Source organism: Amblyomma maculatum, chromosome 2 (genome assembly GCF_055883805.1).
Source record: "Amblyomma maculatum isolate TAMU_Amacu chromosome 2, ASM5588380v1, whole genome shotgun sequence".
Classification (NCBI taxonomy): domain Eukaryota; kingdom Metazoa; phylum Arthropoda; class Arachnida; order Ixodida; family Ixodidae; genus Amblyomma; species Amblyomma maculatum.
In genome coordinates, this window is record NC_139345.1 from 103618881 (window position 1) to 103645136 (window position 26256).

The 26256-nt window shown below is 44.9% G+C and overlaps 1 protein-coding gene across 1 annotated transcript in view; it reads right to left on the reverse strand.

Moving 5' to 3' along the window:
- Positions 1-1011: 1011 nt before the first annotated feature.
- CSN4 (COP9 signalosome subunit 4) overlaps positions 1012-26256 on the reverse strand; it is a 30531-nt gene continuing 5286 nt past the window's right edge. Inside the window, exons 4-11 of the mRNA XM_084594932.1 lie at positions 25917-26020; positions 19187-19340; positions 18430-18580; positions 15695-15779; positions 15506-15591; positions 13582-13697; positions 4845-4929; positions 1012-1288 (exon numbers count right to left, since the gene is read on the reverse strand). Of these exons, the coding sequence (XP_084451058.1) occupies positions 1155-1288; positions 4845-4929; positions 13582-13697; positions 15506-15591; positions 15695-15779; positions 18430-18580; positions 19187-19340; positions 25917-26020 (915 nt within the window). The 3' untranslated portion in view covers positions 1012-1154. The remainder of the gene's footprint in view (positions 1289-4844; positions 4930-13581; positions 13698-15505; positions 15592-15694; positions 15780-18429; positions 18581-19186; positions 19341-25916; positions 26021-26256) is intronic.

Consider the following 26256-nt stretch of genomic DNA (forward strand, 5'->3'; position numbering starts at 1 on the left):
GGGGGGTTATAAATAAATTTCAAAGAGGAGCCAGGAAAGGTGCTCAGCATACAGGAGAAGTCATATTTCGTCAGCGCAAAAATAACTTCGAATTAAAAAGGCACTATCAGAAAAGTCAGGATGATTTGTCACCTTGTTACGCGGTGTTTTTAGGGATATCACTATAGTCAGTTACAAGTCAACAATGTGCCCCTCAAAGGAAGTAAACCAAACAATGGCATCAAAAGAGAGGAACCACCCAACAACTAAGGCATAAAGGAATTCCACTCTCTCATGCAAGTAGGTGTCAAAAGGTGTTGTGCTGGCAATATTGTTCAGTGTTGACACACCTGCCCACTGCACAGCGCTACCAGTGATCTGACTGTTCACTTCGTTTATCTGCTAATCAGACATTTTTTTTGCCTTTCAACATTGAACTACAGCATTATTGCTCACTTTTGGCCATATTTCACAAAGAAATGCCACAAATGATGCAGCAACTGTCTTATTGTCTTTTAGAATTTAGCTAACCAAACATACACAGCATGCCCTGCACAATACTCAAAAACTTCTGTTAACTTCAGATTTTGAACTGCCAGTAGAGCGAGCAATGTGCTGTCCAACTCTGCATAACTCTGAAAGAAGTGATCTGCTGACACAACCATAAAGTGGGACTCGGATGCAGCAATGATCTCATCCTGAAAACAAGAGGAATTTCTTCAGGACTCAATGTTCCCATTTCCAAATTTGACGTGTCTGCACTTACCAATTTCGCCTACCATGCTGTGACTACCAGTTCATTTGAGAACAACTACCACATGCAAACCACAGTCAACATTTTCTAGGAAGAGTTAACTGATAGGCTAGTATATTCTTAGAATTATGCGACATGAATATCCGCCTGCTGCATAAGCTTCAACCTCACTGCTCGAACTTGGAAGTCACAGATCAGCTGCATAAGCACACAAATGTAGCTAGCACAGAGTGCTAGAAAGAAAGTTCTAAAAATAAAGAGGTCGGGAATACGCAGCCTAGAACACAACTCACTTTATAATTCCAGAAATATGCAGCCAGTATACTTCACACTGTAATGTTTCCTCAAGCAGTGCATGAAGACATGGTGATAGGAGCCATCTTGCACACAAGATACCAGCATTCACATTCCTCTCCCCAATCTAAGATGACATCTGTTCTTCCAATGCTTGGTTCATCCAATTTGGTGCAATGGAACCAATCTTTTCAATGATGTTGTTCACTTGGAAGCAGAGGCCCTGTATCTGCTGATTCCACGATGGCAAAATTTCACGACCTGATAAAAGAAAACAAGCAGTAGTTGAGTCACCTCTATAAAAACAGGAGTCAGCTGGTCAGACACTACAACGGTACATTGATAATGCATCCTGCACTCTTGCGATGAACATATTTTACAACGGACAGCTGAAAGCCCTGTAAGCCTCCCATAACGATAATACATTAACAGCCTCTATTACAAAGTTCAAAATAAAAACTGCCCCACTTCATACGACATCCAGTAAGAACTGCTTAGAATGAAGGACGCTGAAGGAGCACTCTACTGTCATGTGTGATGCCATCCCAAAGCACACAGATTGCAGTTAATTTGGTGAGTGACCACACACACATGTGAACCGGTACAGATTGCTAGCAATGATGTTTTTTCTGATGGCCCAGACTTCACATGGACAGCCAGACTTTCGCCTGGCCTGCTGTTTAGCTCGCTTCGCTGGCAAAGGCATTCTACACACACAGTCTATTCTACACACAGACGAAGTTATTGCACCCCAAAAATCACTGCCATATTTTCATGATTCTAAGCACTCCTCCTAAATTCACAAGAAAATTTAGAAAAATAAGATTGTATGCGATTCTAAGCTCCCTTTCTTGCGAAGTAGGGCATGCAGACAAGGCTGCCACAGCGTGCTTGCTCACTCAGTCACTCAGAGTAGAGACGCGGTGTGGCATCCACAGCGCAATCTCAAGCTTCTTGGGTTGCTGCGTTCCGACACTACACTACAGCTGATGACACAGAACGCCAAAAGAAAACTGAAAGCGACCCCGACAGCTCTGTTACCGTGTTGTCACGTGGACCTGGAAGCGGCGGACATTTGGTGGAGCTCGGCAGGTTTTGGAAGGCATCGAGGGTCTGCGTTGCTTTCTTTGGCTTCAGCTGTCTGACAGCCGTAACACAAGTCGAATACAGTTAAAAGAGCCACAGCTTCGAAGCGCATTTGCTGAACATATATCCCAAGTTTATTTTCCAAACAAACTGTTATTTTTCGCATCCATTTTACCAAAATATAGCTGCGTAAACGATATTGTTACAATGCGGCAAGCCGATGAAGACAGGAGACAGAACATGACAGATGATGATGGTAGATGACGTTTATTGAATGTTCGCATGCCTAGCGCGAGCGCTCCTGCCCGCGCCACTGCCCGCTTCTTCCTTGTCGTCCGTAACATAACCCGGGGCACCGAGCGATCGTCCCGATCGTGGACGAGGAAGTTTAGCGATGTTAATGATTTTATGGCATGATGATGGGCGTGTCTGGATGCTTGAAGAAGAAGAGGAAGAAGGAAGAATAGAACGGCTTGCCGGTACGATGTCTGATGCGTGGGTGATCCGCCTCCCTTGGAGCTGTCAACCATCCCTCACCAGAGTCCATGGGACCGATGGCTCGAGGTCACGTCGGGCAGCTTGGGCGGGGGTTGCGTGTTCGTGTCCATCGGTTCCTTCGGGTCATTCGCGTCTTTCGGGTCCTTCATCTCGGTTCTGATTGGTATGTCTGTTCTCCTTGTCTTCAGGTCCGGGCTGGGGGCTGGGCGGTGGTAGTTGTTCAGGTCTGGGCTTGAAGGGCTGGGGCGAAGCTGCTCGGCGATGTCCTTGGGCCCTCGGTGATGGTCCCGGCTTGAAGATGGCGTCGAGGCTCCAAGGCCAGGATGGGGATGCCGTACCCCGCACCTCCACCCAAATGTTACGATGCGGCAAGCCGATGAAGACAGGAGACAGAACATGACCGATGATGATGGTAGATGACGTTTAATGAATGTTCGCAGGCCTAGCGCGAGCGCTCCTGCCCGCGCCACTGCCCGCTTCTTCCTTGTCGTCCGTAACAATATTTAAAGGGAGGTCATTACAATATGGAAAAGGCAGAGGTGCTCTTAATAAGATCAAGTAAATATGGTAGCAACAATTTTTTTTTTTCGTGATAAGTGGCAGCAAACTGAAGAGTGCATTTTGCTGTGAATTATTTTGAGCTGCATATGACTCCCACTCAACATGCAGTGAAAGGACAACATGTGCACTTTGTTGAAGTCAAAATGCCACTTGGCAGTTGCCGTGTCAGTATCGATGCTCGCAAAGTGAAACAGTGGTTTCGTAATGTGAGGGTGAAAAATAAAACTTTATTCAGACAGCTAGAGTTGTGCATGCAATTACTGCATGAGCGTGCCTACTGCGCATAGCTTCCAATTACAGTCGACGACCGATGTTTTGGAGCAAGTTTTGCCACTGTCGAGACACACCACCACCACCAACCACTGAATCATAACACCGATTTCGTTGAGTGCCTTCTTATAAAATCCGGAATCAGCTTCTTGAAGAACTGAAGCCGATTCAATTAAATGCGAGCCACAGTAGTAACAGAACGCAGTTCTTGCATCAGCACGACTATGACTAGGCCTACTCGCTATGCTCGGCAACGCACATGAAACGCACGGAAAACACAAAGAGGAGCAGGCAGTTGAAGTGATCAAGCTTAAAGAAAAAAAAAAAAAAAACACTCCGGCAGAGAGCAGTGACGTTGTTCCGGAAGAGGAAGCTTCTAGGCAAATAATATGGCCTCTATCCAGCGTCAGTTTAGCTGAGGAGCGGCACACAAGGTCGGCACCGGTTTTGAGGCTATCAAAAAAAGTAAATAAACAAGATGGCAGCGGCACCGCTCAAAATATGTGGCAGTTGGCCCGGCTGACGCTCGGAATGTCCGAAAAATCGAATAGCCCTCACTAGAGTGTCCGAAATTTTGAGCCGCATAATACATTGACTTTATAAGGTATGTCCAGGGGCCGGGAAAAGTCTGAATAATCAAGCATGTCCGAAAAATCATTCGCCGACTATATATGATGGTCCAATGCAGTCCCTTCAAAGTCATATAAATGGTGTTCTATTCTACTAAAAGTATAATCTTCGGCTTAAAAAAGGCCAATCCAGTTTTTATACACAGCAGCAAGAACATAGCAAAAAAATGAAAATATCCCAGCCTGGATGCGATAAATTTAACGAAAAGCTTGCACAGTGCAGCCAACTAGTATGTTAGACTATTTTTCAGTTTGCCAAATTATGCTCCTAAATTCTGCTATGACATTTTCCTCCAAAAGAAAAAAATTAATAAACATGCGAGAGATTTCGCTGTATAAGCACCGTAAGAACCCGCTTATAATACGAGGTTTACCCTTCCTCATGTCAAATTTCCGCCTCGTAGCATATGCGGATTCGAGAAAATGTCAGTCTAAATTAGCAGTGCCGGCCTTGTTATTAATCAGCACTATCGGCATCAGGCTTCAAGCAACAGGAGACACTTTATAACGGTGGCATCAGCTGGCTTTTTGATGGTTTCGTTTTCACCAAACTGACCCCATGATCCTCGTGAACACTGTGCCCGCGACGCACAGGTGACCACAAAGAGGTCGACCGCACCTCGCATGATGTAGAGAAGGATTAGTCGACATTTTGCACGGGTCTATCCTGGGCCTCTCCAGCCCCGCTGGCCATGCCCTACAGCCGGATAGTGAACACTAGAGCAGCATTCGCATGGTACTCTACTAAGTAAAAGTATTCTTGCAACACTTACTTTCAAAATTGACGATTGAATCTATCTGGTCAATGTAGCCATTCATCCTATTCTCAGTTATCATTTGTGACGCTATCTTCTCTGCCTGAAAAAAGCAAAGCATATGAGAAAATGAAAAAAATATGCTGCACATATAAAAAGGGCAGAAGGACAAACAAAGGCTGACTTGTATCGTATCACATCATAAACACAAAGAACACGCTCCCCAGAGGGCGGAGAAGGCAAAAAACCCATATCGACCAACTTTGAAAGAAAAATGTGTCCATCAACACCACTTTCGAAACTGTGGCAACCCATGCTTTAGCAAGACTGCTTTTGGGAGAGAAAAGAGCACTTTATGACTCAAATGGTTTAAAAACCTCATAGAGACCTCCTCTTATACAGTTTTCTAATACCCCAAGGCTTCACTGTCTGCAGATGTTAGGGGGCAGCCTGTTCAATCAACTGTTGCTGATCTTCAGAGCCGTGCCCACAACACCCACCAATCTCTACAAAACTCGCCGCAAAAAGTGTCAGCCATAAACCACAAAAAGTTCGAAAACCGCAAAACTGGAAGCTGTGCTATGAGCAGAGGAAGCCCAAGATGAAAACGAATCTCTTTAGCAGTGGTGTTATGAGAACAGCACATCTTCAAAATGCACTTCACCACAAAACATATTTGTTCCCTGGTAAGTCGCTTTCACTGCATCTTTTTAGTGCAGTTGAGTTGACTAAATTTTTACAACTAATAAAGAATACAATGTAGTACTTTCTTGACATCCTGAAATATCTTTATTGCTGTGTTTTATTTTAACAATGAGACCCCTTGTTACTTCCTTGGGGTTTTTTCAGCAAGGTCTCAGAGTGAGGTATATCTTTTATGCCATTAATTTTGTATTTGAAAGACAACCCAAATAACTACATTTTGGCCTATCCTACAGTAGAATCATGCAAACATTTCATTTAACAGAGTTTTGTTTCCAAGACTCTTTGGAGTTGCATTTTCGCTCCATGGTTCTGAATGACTTGACATCAAAGAAGGAAAATTGCACATAAGTACTAATCCATATTTCCAAAAGTAAGATAAGAGGCATTATGCCACTTTTTGTATAGTCTGAAATTCTTTCTACTACGGTTTCTTAATATTATAATGCAGTAGAACCTCTCTATAGTAAACTCAGATATAGCCAAGTGAAACAGAAGTCTCAGTTACTCTTTCATAGATGACTGTACATTTTTCTCCCTTTATAAAGTATGTCTGGACGCCGCAACAACTTCCCACGAAATGACATCATCGCACGTGCACTGCCTGAGATCGCAAGGCAAGCTTTTTTTTCTCAAAAAGAAAAAAAAAAAAAAAACTTTTTCTTCAAATGGCTTTATCACTTGGATCAGCGGCACTCAGGAAAAGTCAACTTTACGAAGGCCTTGGGGCCGTGAGGGAAAGCATGCACCACATAGGAAAAAAAGTAAAGCTGCATAACAACATGGAAAGAAAGCGGCGCAGTCAGTTCAGAAAGCAAAGAGAGTAAAAGTGCAGTGAGAAATAGGGAAGGAAAGAAACGGCTGCACATTCACCGCACTGTGTAGCACGGGGCACTGGTGGCAAGAAATGGAGGTGCGGCATGTGCAGGTTAGCAGCGCTTGACTGCCAATGCACATTTCTCATCTACTGCCTTCTAAAAGACAGCAAAAGCGGAAGACGATGCCATGTTGATGCAAGGCTTCGGCTTTCTCACGAAATCAAACTCGGTTGTATTCGCAGCCACCTTGCCCTCGTGCTTAAGATGTACTTCCGCAAGATGTTAACAAAAATATTTAATTGAACAAATGGCAAGCAGAGACAATAATTGTAAGGGAGAAAAGTTAGCACTACGCAGAACACAAGAAAGGTAGACAGGATATCAATAGACAGGACAGGATCATGAACCAACTAGCCCAGCAACAAGTTTTACCTCAGAAATGATGAGAGATTGAAGGCATTTTGGAGTGCCCTTCTTTTTCGTTAAGCAACAAAATGTGTTCAGTAAGCAACCATTTAATAACCAGACAACATCTTCAGGACCATGCCATCAACAACAGACATACTAAATATAGTAAAGATTTTTGCCGGTCCCAGTGACTTTACTATAAAGAGGTTCTACTATACACGGTAACACTTTGTAAATTTTTCCCAAAATTTAGAACTGAAACATTGTTTTTTCTTCATCACAATATGTACAGCTTAAGTAAATATTACTCATGTGTATGGAAGAGCTTTTCAATCTCTAAATTTTGATATATGTTATACCAGGGTTAGTTATAGTTAGCATGTATAACAAGCTCCTCCATGACCTCTCAGAATCACCTGCTTTTATCATGGTCCTGTAAGAGTAACTTAAAAACTGAGACCACGACCGTGTCTTTCCAAGTGGCAGAGAAAGTTTGTGTGTTACGAGACCTAAATATTTTAAGCAGAGTGAAGGATAGGCAGTCGCAACAACCTTTAGCAATGAAAGGATGCATGGCAGCCTCGCCACAGGCCATTTTGGACGGTAGATGACAGATAGCGCCAGTAATATCTTTGCTGCAGTGCAGTAGAGTGCTGTGCAGTATCCGGCTACAGTACAGAACATACGCCATCACTTTTCATAATAGCACTACTAGTGCTATTCCCCTGTGAGAACAAATGAGAAGGGTGATGCAAACATCTGAAGCGTCAGTAATTCAGCTGGTGTTCGAAACCAATGTTATGCGGGGAGTGGAATTCTTAGCCCTTGCACAAGCAAAGCGCTAGAAATCATGCGAATTCCGCGTGAAGCGTTTCTCAAATATATAGGTTTTTAGGTTTCAGCTCTTTAAGCCTTGAAATTGCATCGTTGTTGGTATAGTTCTTTACAAGCCTATGTGTGTGAAGCTTCCTGTTAATAGAACGTCTCAGTTTGGCAGAAAACCAGGTCGGGTATCCTTCATTCCTTTCCTGGAATAAAATGATCCATTGCCTCATGACAAAGTTTGTCAATCGAGCAAATGCTACACTGGTCGAGCAGACTGTTACAGTGAGCTTTGCTACACATGTACTCTCTCTCGCATGTACTCTCATGTACGCATGTACTCTAAAATTCCAAGCAAGCACCCTCACTCGTGCAAGGGCCCTCCTCTAACTTCACTTCTAAGTGAACATTTCCGTGCCGTTCCAGGAAGGCCTCCACTTCCAGGCTCCACGCCCTTATCCTGCACTACACCAAGGCAACACTGGACAGCACCATCCAGTCCAAAAATTCAATCGTGCCTTAACTCTCAAAAATGTCGCAAACAAAAACTGTATCCTGAAAACGCTGACTCGCCCGGATGCACACGTCCAAAGCAAGCCCAGGGTTTAAGTCTGTAGCTCCCTTTAGGATCCCATTTGCATACATGCATTCTGCTGCTCACTTACAATCGCTCATCAATTAATTTATGCCTCTATTATCTCATACATACTCATAAGCCTGCAGTTGTAAGCTACTACATTATGTGAAAGACCACCCGACGCTAACATAGTGTCTACATGACCTAGGAGCAACAGCGTGTCTGATTCAGAATCCAAGGGTCCCAGTTTCAATTCCCATTTCCTGTCAACTCGGCCATGTCATGTGTACTTGAGATGCCCCATAACTTGCTGGTCAATCAGTGCCCAGGCCTGCCACTTGCTGACTACCACCTGCCAGAAGCATGTTCATGACTTTGCACTCATGTCGATGGCAACAAAATTGTCCCCACATTTAGCAGCCAACAGGAGCCTTCACCCTATTACTTTAATTAAAAGCAACAAAAATATGCTGCCCTGTACTACACATGTACCAACCTATTTTGTTGCCTATACAGTCGACGACCAAATTTTCAGACTCACTAAAAGCTACGAAAACATCCGAATAATCTACTTTTATAGAAACAACAATCAGTTTAAATTAACTTCCGACTGCCACTCTGGTGGAGGAAAAGGTCAGCAGTTTAGTGCTCAATCTGATGCTCGGTGGTCTCACCACACGATGTTTACACAGACGACATGCAGCACCTCACATTTGATGGCTCTATCGCCACCGGCAGGTCGCGGCAAAACACACGGGCTTAGACATAGTCCACATGTAGAAGCAAACCTGCCACTGCGTTTTTGCTTCACCGCGTAGTCCTCACAATCCATGCGGTGAATCATCCTGAAAACGAGGCGAGGTCATCTGTGAAGACTGCTACTGCGTCCCACTACGAAAAGGGGCCAGCCTCTAACATGCTCACTTCCAGCTTGTATTTTATTTCATTACATTTTCAACCCCCTTGAGGCCTGAATTAATGACATTTATTATACGGAGGCTTGGATATTGGCAGTGATGCCACGGCGAGTGCAAATGAAGTGCAAAAAATCTAGCTATCAGTCGCAATGCGCCTGAAATTTTAGGCGCTCACAAACATTAGTTTTATAAATCATTGCTATGATGAGATTAAAAGATTGTAATATATTATCAAGCATGTCTGAAAAATCAGAGGTCTGAATTTTCGGTCGACGACATGATTAATAATATCTGACCATTCATGATGACACGTGAATTGCTCAGAGACTTTCATATGCAAATAAGATAGGTATAAGTGGTCACTCAAGGCAAAGTGAAATCAAGCTTTGCGGCCTCTATGATGTTACGTGGCAAGCTGGGGATGTATAGGCCCTGTGATTGCCGTTTTCTGAGCATCTGAACGTTTACCCAAAGGTTAATTATTCCTGGAGATGCCCTAATTTTGTGCCGCAGAGCCCTGCCAGCGAACGCTACCTATACCACAATGCAATCGTCATCAGAAAAGGAATTCATGATGCAATGACTGAGTAGAAATACACAGTGAATGGCCAGCACGACAGGATCCAAGCAAACGACATGGCGATGAGCAATGCTAGATTGGAGAACTTTGAAGATTTCAATCACCTGAGGTCCTTTAATGTGCAATGAGAATCTTGCAGCACATAGGCACTTTGCGTTTGGCCGCCATCAAATTCACGCCCCCATCTCCAGAATTGAAAGCGTCTATTTTCAGTTGTCTATGTCACTCTGTGTACATTGTGTTCGTTTATTGAACTAAACGAAAAGCCGATACAAAGTATGCCACAAAACCCTCGCCTCCCACCCCCTGTCGAAAACTGACAATGGTAGAGTTAATCTTTGACTCAAAAATGGTAGCGAAGCAAGCTCTCTCTTTACTTGAGGCAGATCTGCATGAAGGGTACCATAAAGACTCGTGTAAAAAATTTTGTTTTTTTTTTCTCCTGATTTTATTTCTCATTTCCGCCTCAAACTATTAGCAGATCTAAACAAATTTTAGCCTAGATTTCTAGTTCCGGTCTCATTATTATTCAGCAATATCAGCATCAGGCTTTCAGCGAGAAAAGGTGCTATCTATAGTCTATATTCCCTTGTCGGATACCCATAAAACTACCACAGACATCACTTCTGCAAAAGATAAGCAGTGGAACTCATACTAGTGAAAAAGCGAACAAAAAAGAAGACTGCCATTAGGCATGTGTGATGCAGGCCCATAAAATGTACAAGATAAATGCATCCAAAAACACATGAGGAGATCCCAAAGCAAAGATTAGACTCAAATCTCGTAACGAATTTCAAGGAACGACCGAAAATTCTTTGTCATTGTGAAATATCGTTAAAGTGAAAATCTCATAGATTAGCGCTAAAAATTTAAGTGGAGAGAAGATGACCTAGCTCAGCTCTAAAGCTGCGGGTACCCTTGAAGATAGCCACTTCTGATTAATAAATATAAACGGTTGAACATGCAGCATTTACATAAACAAAATCGCTAATTTTTTTTACCGTGTGAAGTACGAACGGTGCGAGACAAACGACTCTATGTCATCCACATTCTTGTGTACTGCCTTGGGCACGGTGACAGAATCCCAAGGTAGGTGCGCTGCTTCCCAATGACGTCCAGGACATCACAGTTTGAGATGGAGCCGTCTGGTCGATCAGCAATCTCCACCTCCACTTCGTCGTCATCACTGCCGTCCTTCAGCTCACGACAACTGCTCACAGTGGCCTCGGTAGACAGCTCCATCGCCATGCATGCTGCCGCTTTGCACTGGACGTAATCCTCGAATGTCACCGAAACGATCTATGGCGAGCTTTTCTTGCGCTTCTTCCCATAAATTTGCTTGTGTTGTTGTCTTCATGGGATTCGAGATCTTCCAGATGGGCCAGGGTACTCAGTAAAACTGCCTTTTTCCAGCAGTTTTGAACGGTACTTGGCTTCACGTGCTACCACGACCTGGTAAGCATCTCCGTAGCCGGTTTGACATTTATTGCTGTTGGCCGGTTCATTCGAAGGTTAATCAGCCTCCGAAATACCGTCTGTAAGGCCGCAGTGAAAAGCGACTCGCACGTGGAGTCGAGCTGGCGGTCGAACCCCCCACGCGCCGAGGCCAAGGAGCGAGCGCTGTTGTTTTTTTCTCCTTTTCTCCCCTCGTTTTGGGCGCGGGCGCGTGCGAAGCTTGGTTTGTTTCGTCCCTTCACCCCGAGGCGTCGCCAAGAAGCGAACGGCAGACACATCCTTATCAGCCGGGAACAACAGCGGCACGCTTCTGCGAACCACTTTACGGCCGGCTCGTCCGGCGATCTCCCGCCGTGGCGCCAAGCATGAGTGCAGGGAGACGCCGTTAATGAAGCCTTTTGCACTGCCACAAGCGCTCACTAAATCTCCTGCAGAAGGCGACAATAGGCGCGACCCTTGGCCCTCCCAAGTAGGGGATCAGCCCAGCGGCCTCCCGCTGTGCCGCCAGATATCGGATGCGAGCAACGGCGACTGTACACTGCTCTGGGACAGTGCCTCCCCACCCTTTTTCTCGAATGGGACGGCTGGGTGGCCTAGTCTCCATATCCCCCGCGGCGTTTCTTTCACAAAGGCGTCAGCTGCAAAGTCGCGTCGCAAACACGCTGAGGAGGGGAGGGAAAGACAGGCGCCTTGCGAGAGGGTTTGGGGACCAACGAGTGGAGAGAGTGTGTGTTTTGAATGTTTTATTTTTATTTGGCGTAATTAAGGACCTGGGTCCAAGATTATTCCCAACCCACGGGGGTTGTGGCATGTTTTTCAATAATTTGATTGGCTGCATTATTTTCGGGGCAGATCACCTAAGGTGACTGCCCTCGGGTCTTTGTTGATGTTTGTCATCAAAAAGCGGTCCTCGGACCATCTTTGGCAGTCAAGATTGAGGCTCCGTGCTTAGCACGTATTTACAGTCCCTAGGCTTTAACTGAAATGCTCGGTAGAAAAGTAAGGGCTTGTAGAGTGACTTCTCTGTGTGAGAGTCTATTTTGTTGTAAGTTGCAGTTGTCTGTGTGACTCTTGTTACTGTAATCTACAGTTTGCCAATGTATACTATTTTTTTTCTGTAAATATAATTCTCCTTTTGACCATCATCTGACCATCGTCTACTGCTTCTTCACAGCCGAATGACCACGATTGGAGAGGCTTCAGCCGCTCCGAAGATTGGCAACGAACGAGCATAAATTTACTCCGTCTTTACGCTCTTGATTTTCCCAATCCAGAGGCTCAAGTAATGGTCAAGAATTCCAGCTACACATTAAGCGAAAACATTCACAAGACACGTTGGGTGGCTGCAGACGATCGTCAAGATCTTTCTGTCCTTCCTCATTTCCTTCGCTGTCAATGTTGAGAAGCCACTTGGAAAAAAAATTCGACCCTGCAGTTTTTATGCAGCGAGGCTTTAAATGCTTCCCAATGACCACAGGCTAAAGATTCTCCGTGCCAGTGGCATAATGGGCGAACAGCACGAAAATGCAGAACTTCCGAGTTCTTTCCACCTGTGCACTTGCTTCCCTTAAAATGCATAATTTTCTTTAGGAGAAGTTGATAGAAGCATGTGGTTTTGTCAGCGTTATAAACATCATCTTTACTGCACAGATCCATGATTTCTTGCAAGTGGTCGTTTGTCCGTGCAGCTTCCAACTTTCCTGCTCTGCAGGCTGCCTGCTATGTTATTACATTTCTCAGGTGAAAACGATACAACCACCCAGCACTTGCTTCGAAACCTGCGACTTCAAGTCCCGCGGCAAATTGGCACACATTTTCTTGCAGCACGGGCTCAACAGTGACACATTTTGCGGTCGGGCATCTTTGAACCACGTCAAGGCTGCCTGGTCAATGTCTTAAAAGTTCCCAAGCCGCAGCCGTTTCCAGCTTGAAGCAAGCTGAGACTTCCAGTGGAGGTAGGGTTGTTTTCGCATAATATTTCAAGACGGTCGTGATGGCCAACGGCACCAATCTAAGCTCCCTAATGAAGTCTCGTTTTCTGCCCTGGCATTATTGTATTGAAAAATGTTCACTTTGTCCTGTAGCGTTAACTGCTTTCACTTCCTTTTCATACCAAATGTAGAATTCATTGCTCGAGGGGCGAAGTGATGTTGTGGCAGCCAAAAAATGAACACACTTCAGGCAAACAATAGCGTGGCACATCAGTTGTGCTGCTTTCTTTCATGTACAATAAAAACTAACAAAATTAATTTAAACTGCAGGGTCTCCCGGGTCTCCCCTTTAATCACGTTTTCTCACCAATTAATGCACCCCTTGCTACTGAACAAATCTCAACACAGACAGGCAGAGCCACAGTATAAATCTGCACAGAGAAAAATAATTGCAGGCACTTGCCTTCAGTTTTCATGCGACATAGGTCTAAACAAGCCAGACATTCCACAGTCTACGAGCAAACAACAAGCCAAATGAGTCATACCTTCGATGAGGGTATTTCCAGCAGCGCACCAAGTTCTTCGAAAGTGATGTTGTTGTAAAGCTTGCTGGCTGACAGTAAATTGTGCTCCACAACAGCTCTGTCAAGGATTGTACTCCCTGCATACAGAACAAAGCAAAAACAAAAATTGAGCAATCTGATTAAAATGTGACACAAAAAAAGCAAACACGATGACCTGCAGGAAGCACGACCCAACCGGTGCAGACGAGGAAGCGAACGGCAATACCGCTAGAAGAGGAACATTGTATGTGAGCACAAGGACAGCATAAAAGTGTGCAACTTGGTGCGCAAGTATGGCCTGACGCAATCAATAGTATCGACAATCATCCTCAACGCGCTCAAGATTTAATACAACAGCAATACCAGTGCTGCCCATGCAATGGACAAAGGCTAGAAAAGGGCTCAACACGGGGCCTACAAAGATGTAGAATGGGTGCTCTACCAGTGGTTCTTGACGCCCGTGCAGCGGACCTGCCGATTAGTGGCCCGATTTTAGCGGAGAAGGCGAAGAACTTCGCATACTTCCTGTGCAACACCGATTTCCAACCTGGTGGGGGTTGGATTCAACGATTCAAGGAGGGACATGGAATAGTCTACAAGGCAGTCGTGGGCAAGGCAGGATGGCTCGACGTAGACGCTAAGCCGAGTGGCTTGAGGAAACGCTGCCCTGCATCCAAGAAGCATACTCGGACCGTGACTTGCAAAATGGGGACGAGACTGGGCTGTTTTTCGAGATGCTACCGTCAAAGATGCACGCTGTCAAAGGCGATCCCTGTAAGAGCAGCAAGCAAAGCAAATTGCGCGTGACTGTTTTCTTGTGTGCCAACATGGGCGGCAGCGACAAGTGCCCCGTCTTAGTCATAGGAAAATCTAAGAATCACCGCTGTTTTCGTGGTGCCACGAAGATCCCGGTTAGCTACCGTCCTAAAGGGAAAGCATAGATGAGGCATGAACGTTTCCACGAGCGGTTGGTAGAGTCTGATCATCAGATGCAGTGCAAAGGCAGGCAGAAGGTGGCATTGGTGCTCAATAATTGCACTACGCACCAAACAGCTCAGAAGCTCTCGCATGTGAAAGTTTTTTTCCTCTCATCTAACACCACTGCAGGCTATGAATGCAAGCGAGTTTGCTTGCTTCAAGGCCCTGTATCGCAGTGTTTTGAGCAGGCTTGCACTGAACCTCGACATTGCTGTCCGAGGACGCCGGCCGGCAAAACACTTGATCGCGCTCCCGATGGCAGCGTAGTTCATTTTTGGAGCATGAGCAGAAGTAAGCTCCTCCACCATCATGTACTGCATCAGGAAAGCGGGCTTCGCAGGAGATGATGACGACGCGGAAGGTCGCAAAGCTCCTGCCGACACAGCGATGACCGAACTTTGGTGCACAGTGAGCGGTAGTGACGGCGACGTGTCGGGACCTGAGGATTTTTACATGCCAACAATACAGTTGAGACAGATGAAGAGCTGACAGACGAGGCTATCGTTGCAGCAGTCCCTGGTGCTGAGGATGGTGGCAGTAGCGACGACGACGACAAACCGGAACCTGTGCAGGTTGAGTCTCACCAGGAGGCTTTGAGAACGATTGACTCCCTGCGGGACTTAAGTGTGAGCTATCTCATCCTCGTTAAAGGTGCAGTTTATATCTTCTTTGATTCTTTGGCCTAACCCGGTTATAACAATGATAGTTCTGTGGCACTTCAATATTGTTGTAAGTGAGTTTGGCTGTATGACTGAAAATGAATGTCAGAACAATGCAAGTCTTATTACAGTGTACCCATGACTTTAAATCTAAATGCTACCTTTCACTACCCAGGGATACAGTTGTATCCAATGTTGTGAGCAGGCCCTGTCAGCATCGGAAGCAGTTACAGCCATACTGAAATATTCTCCCACAGAGTAACACTCACCATCTGCGATAGTTGCCTTTTGGTGTGACTGCAACAGAGCTGAGAAGTCGTCCAACTCGCTTTTCCTGATGATGCGGTCAAGGTACCTATGGCGAGAAAACAAGACACACAAGAGAATTATTTCAAATGGTCTGTTGCCCATCGCTGAACACCAGTGTCAAGGAAGGAAACTCAGCCAGTGCAACTTACATCTTTTCGAGGATGTTATAAGCAGGAAGCTGCTGGCATCTTTCATCTTTGAACAGGGTGGCAAGCATCCGCGACCGCTGCTGACCTAAGAGAGCAATCGGGAGGTTTGAAGAATAGTTTAATATGAATGCCAAAGGCACTAAAAGCAGTTTTGACGGCAGACAGATATTTGTTTCAACCCATAGTATCATTTCATAAGTGAGCACACAGAGCACTAAAAAGAGGAAATAAGATGACATACATGACAGTTTAGTTATGGCGCAATGTGGCTTATGAATCACAAAAATCGGCCAGAAATCACCCTTTCCTAAAAAAAAAAGAAAAAAATCATCGTATCCATATTTATGCTTTTTTTCGGTTGTAATTATCTTTCATTGCTAAAATCTACCAGGGTGTAGTAATCTAAAGAAATGTTTTGCTGGCCTTTGTGGCAACACATTTGAAGAAACACTAGAAAAATCAACGTCTATTCTTGTTCTGAAATTTCTAAAATTTTTTCTCTAGTATTTTGAACCCGCTAATGGCATTCCACAATATATGATAACAATCCTGGTTTTCTAGTCAGATGATTTGTAGGGTTTTGATGCGACATCTTGTATACAATTTACAAATGTCGACCCCAAATGCTTTGTAAAATAGGAATTAAAAAAAAGTGCTATCAGATAAAAAAAAATAACCTAAGATGATCATTATACCTAACATGCATTCAGAAATGCAGTGAATGTTGAATCAGCCTTCTACTACATTTTATCAAGGCTGTAGGCCTTCCACAAGAAAAAAAGCCTGTAAAAAAAGTCCAAAATAATGCAGAAATGTTGTACACAAGTTTGAAAACATTACCAACATAAGAAAAATACACTATTTTGTCAGAATTCGTCAAAAAATTACCATTTTGAAATGCTATACCTAGATTAATCCACCGCAGGAATGCATATGTGCTGTTCGAAGCATTCATCCCATGCATATGCACGGGAGCACAAAGAAGGCCGTCACTAAAGAAACCTGTATGCATCCTGTTCATAACACCACTTGCAAGCACCCACACGGCAGCAGCGATGAGATAATGTGTACAACATAGAATCCTCCCCTGTTATCGGCACCTCAGCGCCGCAAGCATTTCTTTTATTTCTCTGACTGCGCCAGTGGTTCTCAGCCATGGATGTATCAGAGACCCCATGTAGACCAGTGGAAGTGGTGAGGGACCCCTTGAGATAGAAGGTGGGTTGGGGGGGTGGGGGGGGCGGTATGATCCTGTGTGGATCCGGGACCAGGTCGCAGAACTGAGATTGAGTAAAGACTGAACTGGCCCCTGAAAAATGTGCACTAGATAAGCTGGTGCGCCACAGGCTGCAGAAATCATGAGGAAAATGCAACGCGTCAATGCCGATACGCATGCCGCTAGAAGGAATTTGACTCCTCCAACCACGCCACTTGCTCATTGGACACTCAAGTAGGTTTATAGCCACGCAGTCAGAGCTAGAGTTTCACCGCTACTGGTATCAACGAACACCGTAGATTCTCTCTTCTCCCTCTTTATCGTGCATGCCCTGCATTTCTGCACTCCTGTCTCGCTTATTTTGATTTAAGAAACTGAAGTTGGCTTTGAACCTCCGTGCTTTTAACCATGCAAAACTGTCTCTAGCCAAGCCGGCCAAAGCTATTGCACGATGTTTCTTTCTTTGTGTGTGTGGCCGTGGGTTTCGTGGACCCCGAAAATCATCTTGCGGGCCCCCATTGAAAAACAATGGGCAAGATTCATCTTTATTCAGACTGAACCAATAAGCCTCTGTGGGTTGTGGGTAGTGCGCCTGTGGGTAGCATGTCCGTCTTGCAATCCTACAGTCCATGGTTCAATCGCCGCCCCACCTAAACTACCCCAATTTTCTTTTCAGTTCAATTGCTTTGCTCTGGTTAGAAGAACCTCACTGGAAAATATTGCATCAATAATCTACATATTTTCCACTTGTTCCTGAATTTATATGGCCAGGTGACTTAGTCTGTACTCCCGGTATGGATGGGCACACAGACATAGGAAGATGAAAATGTAGCATGTAGCCATTAATTATTAGTGTTGAAAGCTACTCCCTCGCCTCCCCATCCCTCGCTTGTACTGCGATTTTTCATCAGGTGTACCGTTTAAATTAAAGCATTTTCAGAACAAAACAACACCGTTATGCAACAATTATTTGGTCATGCACTTTCATGATATCCGATGACCCTTGTTAGCATGCATACAACTGGGCATGCAAATCAACAAAAGCAATATTAAGGCTGGTCTGTTATATCGGAGGACTGTTGCATAAGAAAGGGGGGGGGGGGGGGGGAGGGGGCACTTTTTTTAACCATCTAAGGGGTAAGGAAACAACAAAATTCTGCCTCATATATTTGCTCTGCTGAACTTGTGATGTCCTTTTTAAAAGTGCAGGTTTTTGACCGTTGCGAGAAGCAAGACATTTTTAATTCTGCGTTCATGGCAAAACTTCTTTTGTTTTTAAGTGCTCAATATTTTGTATACGTTGCAATTTCATCACATCAAAATAAATGTTTTATAACCATTTCTCATCTTAGCACTAAGTTTCGGCCATAGGGGCCTTGGTGGGATGGGGTTGGGGAGGCGCTGTGGTGTAAGTTTGCTCCCCCTAATGCACAGCCCTACACATGCCTACGGGCACAGCAACTAGCAAGTAACAGCTGTGCAGCAAAAAGAAGCAGCAGAGCATCCAAAAATAACAAACCAGCAGAGGCCAGGATGGTACAGATGAGTGCATTCCGGAGAGCAGTCATTCGCTCATCTTCATGGATTATTGGCTTGTAAGACAGCTCATTGTAGCGCTGGGCTGCCTCAATGAATTTTCGCCTGTAATCCAGGACTCTTGCATAGCACACCTGCCAAGAAAAAGATTACAATTTGAAGATATCATCCATTAAATGATCTAAATACACAAGCAGCAGCACTACCATACAAAGATGCTGCTGCTTGTCTCCACAAAACAAGCTCAACTTACAGTGAAATACAGTGACGAAAACAATTTTCAGTATACAGAGGGTCACAATATAAATACAAAAACAGTTAAAGAAGAAAGCAAGAAATCTCAATCAGTCATAAATGTCTGATGGCTCAGACAAGCTACTTAATGGTTTAGGTGCGCTTCTAATTACAAGAAGAAAGAAAGGTTTCTTTAACTTCACTGAGTCTTTTATGAGACAAGTCACAACGGATGGATTCCGACTTGGTTACAGCTGCTTAGACTATGCAGTGAAACACCCTAAATGGGACACTTCTCCATTCCATCATAAACACTATTGACATTCTCCAAACAGGGCCAAAGAGCCAAACTGGCAAAACAATGGCTTTCCCCATCATCACCTACACTTTAGCTTTACAATTTAGCTTTAGCTTTGCAGCAAATGAGAAACTTTCAAATGTAAGAGTGCTTGTGAAGTACACAAGAAATTGGCTCCTACAATCAGCCCACCAGTAAAGGCCCTTACCTTGTAGTAGATCTGCAGCTGCTCATTCTTGGTTTCTGCCTGTAGCAATGAGGCTCGGTTGATGTATGCCTCAGCTTGAACAGGATCCTCATCTTCGAGGTACAGGCGAGCGATTTTGAGATACGTCTCCAGCTTATAGTCAACAGAGTACTGCCTGCAAGGGACACCACGTTGCTTTTAAGGCGAAGACGAACAACCAATACGCTCTCTCATTCACTTAGCATAGAAAGTGAGTGGCAAAGGTCAAATTTTGCAAATTTTGCAGTCTGGTAAAAGCATAAATACCATTTAGAAACGTTAGTCAACAGTTCAGATTTGCTTCATACTGTTACAGTTAGATAACCTTTAAGGGGGGACATGAGCCCTAAAACTATTTTCATTATTTATGCAAGTTTTTTTACAAAAACAAAATTCCAAAAACTAAACAGGCATACAAAGAGAAGTTAAGACCTTTACTGCACCTTGCAATGTCTCAGGATTCATGCACAGCAAACAATCATTCAACTGGCATTGGTTAGAACGCAACAAGGATGAGTTACAGCAACCAGTGTTCTCCTCACGGTGGACGGCGGAAGCTTTTCCCCCTACCTCTCGGGCTTCAAGTTTCCTAAGCTTGGGGCAACTTTCTGTGACTACGCATTAAAAGCTATGAGCACAAAGCTGGCTTCCATAACCGCGCTGTTTTCACGCATTCAAACCAGAGATACAGGCCAGATAGTTTGCAGATATCTCGGACAATCGCGGTATGCATGGTGGCTTGTGACCTTCAGCGCACCGATGCCAATCATACCGCTCGCACATAAAAAAAACAAGCTCTGCTCCCGTCGTTGTTCTCTACAGGAAAATCTTGTCAATTTACCCCTCGTTAATTTCAAAATTGGATAATTTGGACTAAAAACGCAGTCCCTAATAATGCCCATGTAAGTCTACGGCATCGGACACTCATTAATTTGGCCTTGGGTGGGCTTGCATCCGTTAATTCAGATGGGGGATAGTCTCAAGGTAAGGCCCATAAAGCCAGCTATTGTCCAACCAGAACTCCCTCGAAATGCATTTTATGGAACAGCAGAGGCCGTACACCTCAGGTGTGCGTCCTATTATGGCATATTTTCAGTTTTGCTTCTCTTAAATTCACACCATCCTGCCATTGCTACCGGGAGTGTGCATCGCCCAGTCAGGCCGTTTCAGGCACTGCAGCACACATCACTAGCCTTTCAGCTTTATTCCGGAATAGCACTGCACCGTTTTAAAGCCTGCTCATATTTTACTCTCTTGCATCCACGTGCTTCCTCCACTCGGAGTATGCTGAACCGTTGCGGTTTGAGAGTATGCTTCACCGTACAAGTGACAGTCCATGCGCTGAAGCATCCTCAGAAAAAGCAACTGCGCCAGCGCCACTGCTGCATTGCACTCCAACAAAGGGTTGCGGTGGAACTTGCAGTTCTGGAGCGATTCTTCAACACTGCCAACAGTGTGCGCAAACAAAGAAAAGCACCCCGCGAATCTGCGAAAAACAATCATTGCCCCTTGATTAATCTCAAATGTATAGAAGACTATATTCCAGGCGTTCGTTAGATAAAACTGCTGTGATGCAAACGGTTTTTGGCAGTTTTTTTAGGCCATTCGATAATGCGAACACTTTTCCTGCTCCATTGAAGGCTAAATTAAGAGGAGACGGGGCTCTTAAGGGGCTAAAGTGACTTTTTGAAGGTGATGTTGTTACGGTCAAGGAAGGAGAAGAAACGGGCACTGGCGTGGGCAGGTGTGCTCGTGCTAGGTTCGCCGTCTTTCATTAAACGTCATCTACCATCTCCATCAGCCACGTTCTGTCTCCATTCTTCATCGGCTTGCCGCCTCATAACATTTTTGGGGGAGGAGCAGGGTACGGGACCAACGGAACATAGATGGCAGATTCAGGCAGTAGATGAACAAATTTAACGGTTCGGAGGCAGGGCTTGATATTGGTGCTTTCGGAGCAGAAGAGCAGGTCTAAGCGAAGAAGGTCAGCAGAGCAATCAATCAAGGTAGCATGGGCCGTTAAAAAGTATATGCATAGGATCACATCATGAAGGCAGTGGTCGATGATAGTGAATAGCACAGCGGTAGTGCGACCGCAAATGATCACACGCACAGTGCACAGTCTCACGACGGCAGCGACACGAACGGTTGACGAAGCTGCGGGTGTGACAACCTTCCTGAGGCGACGGCAAAATGAAGAGGTGAGGACAGAAACCTGAGCCCCGTGTCAATGAGGGCACTAACAGGGACACCGTTCACACAGATACCTAAAATGTTGCAGCAATGAGCAAGGGTCACCAGAGGATTTTCAGGCCGGGTCGGCAATGCAGTGTTACCTCTGGGCACTGCATTGGTTAGTTTTCTGAAAGAGAACTAGAGAAATGGGGGGACGATGAACAGCGAGATTGGGGCAAGTGGGGGCGGCGGCTCTGGGGAGATGGCGAGTGGCTAGAGGCCGAGAGGGAGAGCTGTAGTCACGGGAGGGGATGTCACACAGAGAGTTTGGATGAGGGCCGGAATCGTCGCTGCGATCATGATAATAGCGAGCTCGAGGTGGCGGTACCCAAAGACTGCGGCAATGGCGAGAAATGTGACCAACACGGGAGCAGATAAAACAGACAGGGCGGTCGTCTGAGGTGCGCCATTCTGCTGGGTGGTGGTAGCGGTAATGGGTCAGGGTCAAGAAGGCCGCCCTAGGAGCCACAGCAGCTACAACAGGAACGTTAGGTTGGAGCGAGGGCTGTGTGGGAGGCTGGCCAGAGCTAAAGCCCATGCTCGCGTTGAGGCTCACATTTGTGAACTCCTGCCGAACGATGGCTATAGTAACATATGCCAGCTGAGCATCATAGCTTCTAGCTCTCAGCAAACAATCCTGGTCAAGTTGGACAGCTGAGACGGCTGCTGCAGTGTTGGCATATCTTCGCACGAGGACGTAGCAGCTTTGTTTGGGAAGCGGTCGAAGCGGGGAGCAACACGACGGTGTTTTGCTTGCTCAAACTGCTGGCAAACTTGGAGGACTGAGTCGACTGCCCTGTATCTTCCTGCACCGTCGGCAGTGGATCGCCTGGTAGTTCCCCAGCCTGCCAGACCCGAAGCGATATCGCCGTTCTCCACCCACCGCCCAGTCCCCCGCCCTGACCACAAACAAAAAGAAAGATTAGTAACCAGACGCTAAGACCCCACCGACCCGAGATGCCACCACACATCACAAGACACAGCGCATGAATGACCCGACCAAAGGATCCGACCGACCCGAGACGCCGACCTGAGACTTCATCGGTCATTAAGGCAGCAAGCCGTTACCTTCTTTCTCTCCTGTCTTCACCGATCCACACAAGATCATCGTCATGTCATAAGTAATAAATGTGATCAACTTTGACTTCTTTGCCCACCGATCGGGACGATCGCTCGGTGACCCCGGGTAGTGTTACGGGCGAGGAAGAAGCGGGCACTGGCGTGGGTAGGCACGCTCGCGCTAGGTCCGCCATCTTTCATTAAACGTCATATAGTGCCATCACCATCAGTTATGTTCTGTCTTTCTGAATCGGCTCGCCACCTTATAACAATATTTGGAAACCTACAAACCATCTCCTACATACCTACCACCCTGTTCAGTTTCTGGATCATTAATTCCACTCCATAAGGTGCAAATGAGCTGAATAAATCCCATCACTGCTCATTTTTTTCATGTTTCCTCAAAACACAAAATTTTGGTGGTTTGCTAGTTTACGAGGACATCTTCACACTGAAAGTAGATAACAGAATAATCTTTATTGCAGCATGCTCCCAAGTGATTAAATTTTCAATGTTAGGAACAAGTTTCTCATTTTATGTTTGCAAATTGTTTTTGTGCACTCCAACTTAAATGGCTGATCAACCACTTTTCCATATATCAAACGTAAACAAGTTCTAAAATGACTAATATTGCCCAGACCAAAAAAGTAATTCCTATTTTTTATTCCTTATACTATATGCTACCTGGCCACAGGAGTAGGTTAGTTTACATCCCCATTCCAAAGAAAGGCAGTGACAAAGATTGTTCCAACTACCGTACGATCGCGCTTATTTCGCATGCTAGCAAGGTGATGTGGAAAATCCTCCAAGGTAGGCTGCAGCAGTATGTGGATCGGGAGCTTCTGGACGTGCAAGCTGGGTTTCGCAAGGGCAGAGGAACTAGAGACCAGATTGCCAACCTTCGCTGGATCATGGGAAAAAGCAAGAGAGTTCCAGAAACCCATCTACTTCTGCTTTATTGATTATGCAAACGTGTTTGACTGCGTAGATCATAGCAGATTGTGGCAAACTCTCCAAGAGATGGGAGTTCCAATTCACCTCATCTGTCTCCTCAGGAACCTGTATGAAGGGCAAGAGGCCACAGTCAGAACTGGGCATGGTCTTACTGATTGGTTTCCGATTGAGAAAGCAGTGAGACAAGGCTGCATACTGTCGCCCTGCCTATTTAACCTATATGCAGAGTGCATCAAGAGGAAGGCCGGTCTGGACGAGTCTTCAGCTGGAGTGAAGATTGCTGGAAAACGCATCAACAACCTTAGATATGCAGATGATACCACTTTAATGGCAGAAAGTGAAGTGGAACTCAAGAGACTTCTAATGCGTGTACAAGAAGAGAGTGAGAAGTTTGGGCTTAAACTGAACATTAAAAAGACAAAGATCATGGTGTCTTTCCCTATCAAGTCCTGGAGCATCAAGGGACAAGAAGTGGAAGCTGTGACAGATTTTCTCTTCTTGGGCTCCAAGATTACCCCGGAAGGAGACTGCAGCCATGAAATTATGAGACGCCTGCTTCTGGGAAAGAAAGCCATGGTTAGCCTTGACCGCCTAGTAAAGAGCAGAGACATTAGTCTGCCAACCAAGATCCGTATAACTCGTGCTATGGTCTTTCCAGTTGTGATGTATGGATGAGAGAGTTGGACTGTGAAGAAGGCTGACCGCCGAAGAATTGACGCGTTTGAATTGTGGTGCTGGCGGAGACTCTTGAGAGTTCCTTGGACTGCCAGAAGATCAAATCAGTTGATATTGTCGACCATAAACCCTGACTGCTCATTGGAGGGTCAAATTCTAAAGTTAAAGCTCAGCTACTTTGGTCATCTGATGAGAAGAGAGGAGTCGCTGGAGAAAGATTTGATGTTGAAAAAGGTTGAGGGTCGCCGGAGAAGGGGTAGGCAGAGAACGCGATGGTTAGATGGCATCCTCGAGGCACTGCAGATGAAGTTATGTGATGTTAGGAAGATAGTGAGAGACCGGAAAGCGTGGCGTGATATGGTCCATAGGGTCACGAAGAGTTGGACACGACTGAACAACTGAACAGAACTGAACTGACCTGGCCACATGTTTAATATAACTTTCTGATTAGTGCTTGTCTTTTCTCTATTCTTTCTATAACAAAAGAATGAAAATGTAAATTATATTGAAAACCAATTGACCCATCAGAAAAGTGACTACATATTTGAAATGAGTGCGAGAAACTGATTAAGACTGTGCCTTTTCATTGCATTTAACCGAAAAATCAAGAAAAATGTTCCAAAAACTCTGTCCCCCTTAACGGGACTTCACTGAGTCTGCAGTGTGGCTACGACTTTTTTCTTCTTTCACTCGTTTTCATTACTGTTTGTTTCTGGAAAGCTGCATTTTCCTTCTCGTGCAATATTACCACTAAATCAGTGCCTACTTATCTTGCTTACAGTTACGCTTTCAAAAAATTCAGTTTCTCACCACAGTGTGTTAACAGTGAACATTCAGTATTAGACGCAAGGCAAACGTAATCCCTGCCCTCTAGTGCTAGCGAGACGTTGGCATGTAGATAGAGCCAACAGAACATTTGAAGTCGTACCATGCGCTGGAAATGGGTAAAAAAAAAAAAAGAGAAGTACTATTGTGCATATGTGCTGTCGTTTTTTTTCTCTCTCGAGATGTCTGCTCTTTGCTCCCCTCTTCCCGTTTTCTCAAACGTCCACCTTTCAAAAGTTTTTAGCAGAGCACTGAGCAACCGCACAAAAAGTTAAACTGAGACAATCGACCCTAAGGTTTTCTTCCACGTTTTCCTTGTCTAATGCCCTGTATGGCTTTACTTTTGGTCAGAGAAATGTGGCATTTGAACTCTTCTGATTTCTCATCGTGATGATAGTATAAGGTAGATCATCCTCCGCCATGGGAGTCTCACAGAATCTATGATGTGTCAGGGTCACCAAAAGTATGACTCACTTAAAATTAAAAAAGAAAAATTGCAATGCTCCAAGAACATCGAAAGTGTGATTTGCTCACAATTTTAGATGACCACACATAAAAAAGTTAAATTTTCTAAATTTGTGCGATATACCTCATTACAATCATTTGTCACTACACAGAAGGATGTTAGAGGGTTACAAGAAAGCAATTTACTGGCAACTTCATTTACCACACTCTCCTTAAGAAGAGAAGCAGCACTAGAACATTTCGCAGCAACCCTCCCAGTGAAATATATCATGGTCCCAAAAAATATATTTATGCAAGTTTAAGTGCACAGAATGTTATGCATCAAGCAAAATTTTGCATCACTGATTAGAGCCACTTATACGCTGCAAACAAAATGTACTCAAGCACTCTCCTGAAGAAGCAAAAGACAAGTGAATGAATAGTGGAGAAGAAGCCTTAACAGAAACCTTGTTAAAAAAAAAAAAGTCAAAAGCCACTCTCTTAAATTCTGTACGCTTACTTCTGTCCAGTTTCAAGTGGAATTCCAACAAGCACACTGGCCGCTTCTCTCCAGCTTTGTTCCTTCACATAGATTTCTGCCAAGTGCTGTCTGATGCTTGCCACCTGCAGAGGCAAAGGTAAGCACAAAACCCTCAGGATACCAGCCTACAACAGTTAACATTCACAACATGGAAGGTGCATTACATAAGGAGCACCTACTTAACTGTGAACTTCCAAAACCCCAATAGACCCTCTGCAAAACTCTGGAAGTCAGCTTCTCTGTGCAGCAAAACCCCTTCACCATGGCGGCCAAACCTGTTTTGGGGGCACAAGTTCGGTGCAGCGCAGAATACTTCTGT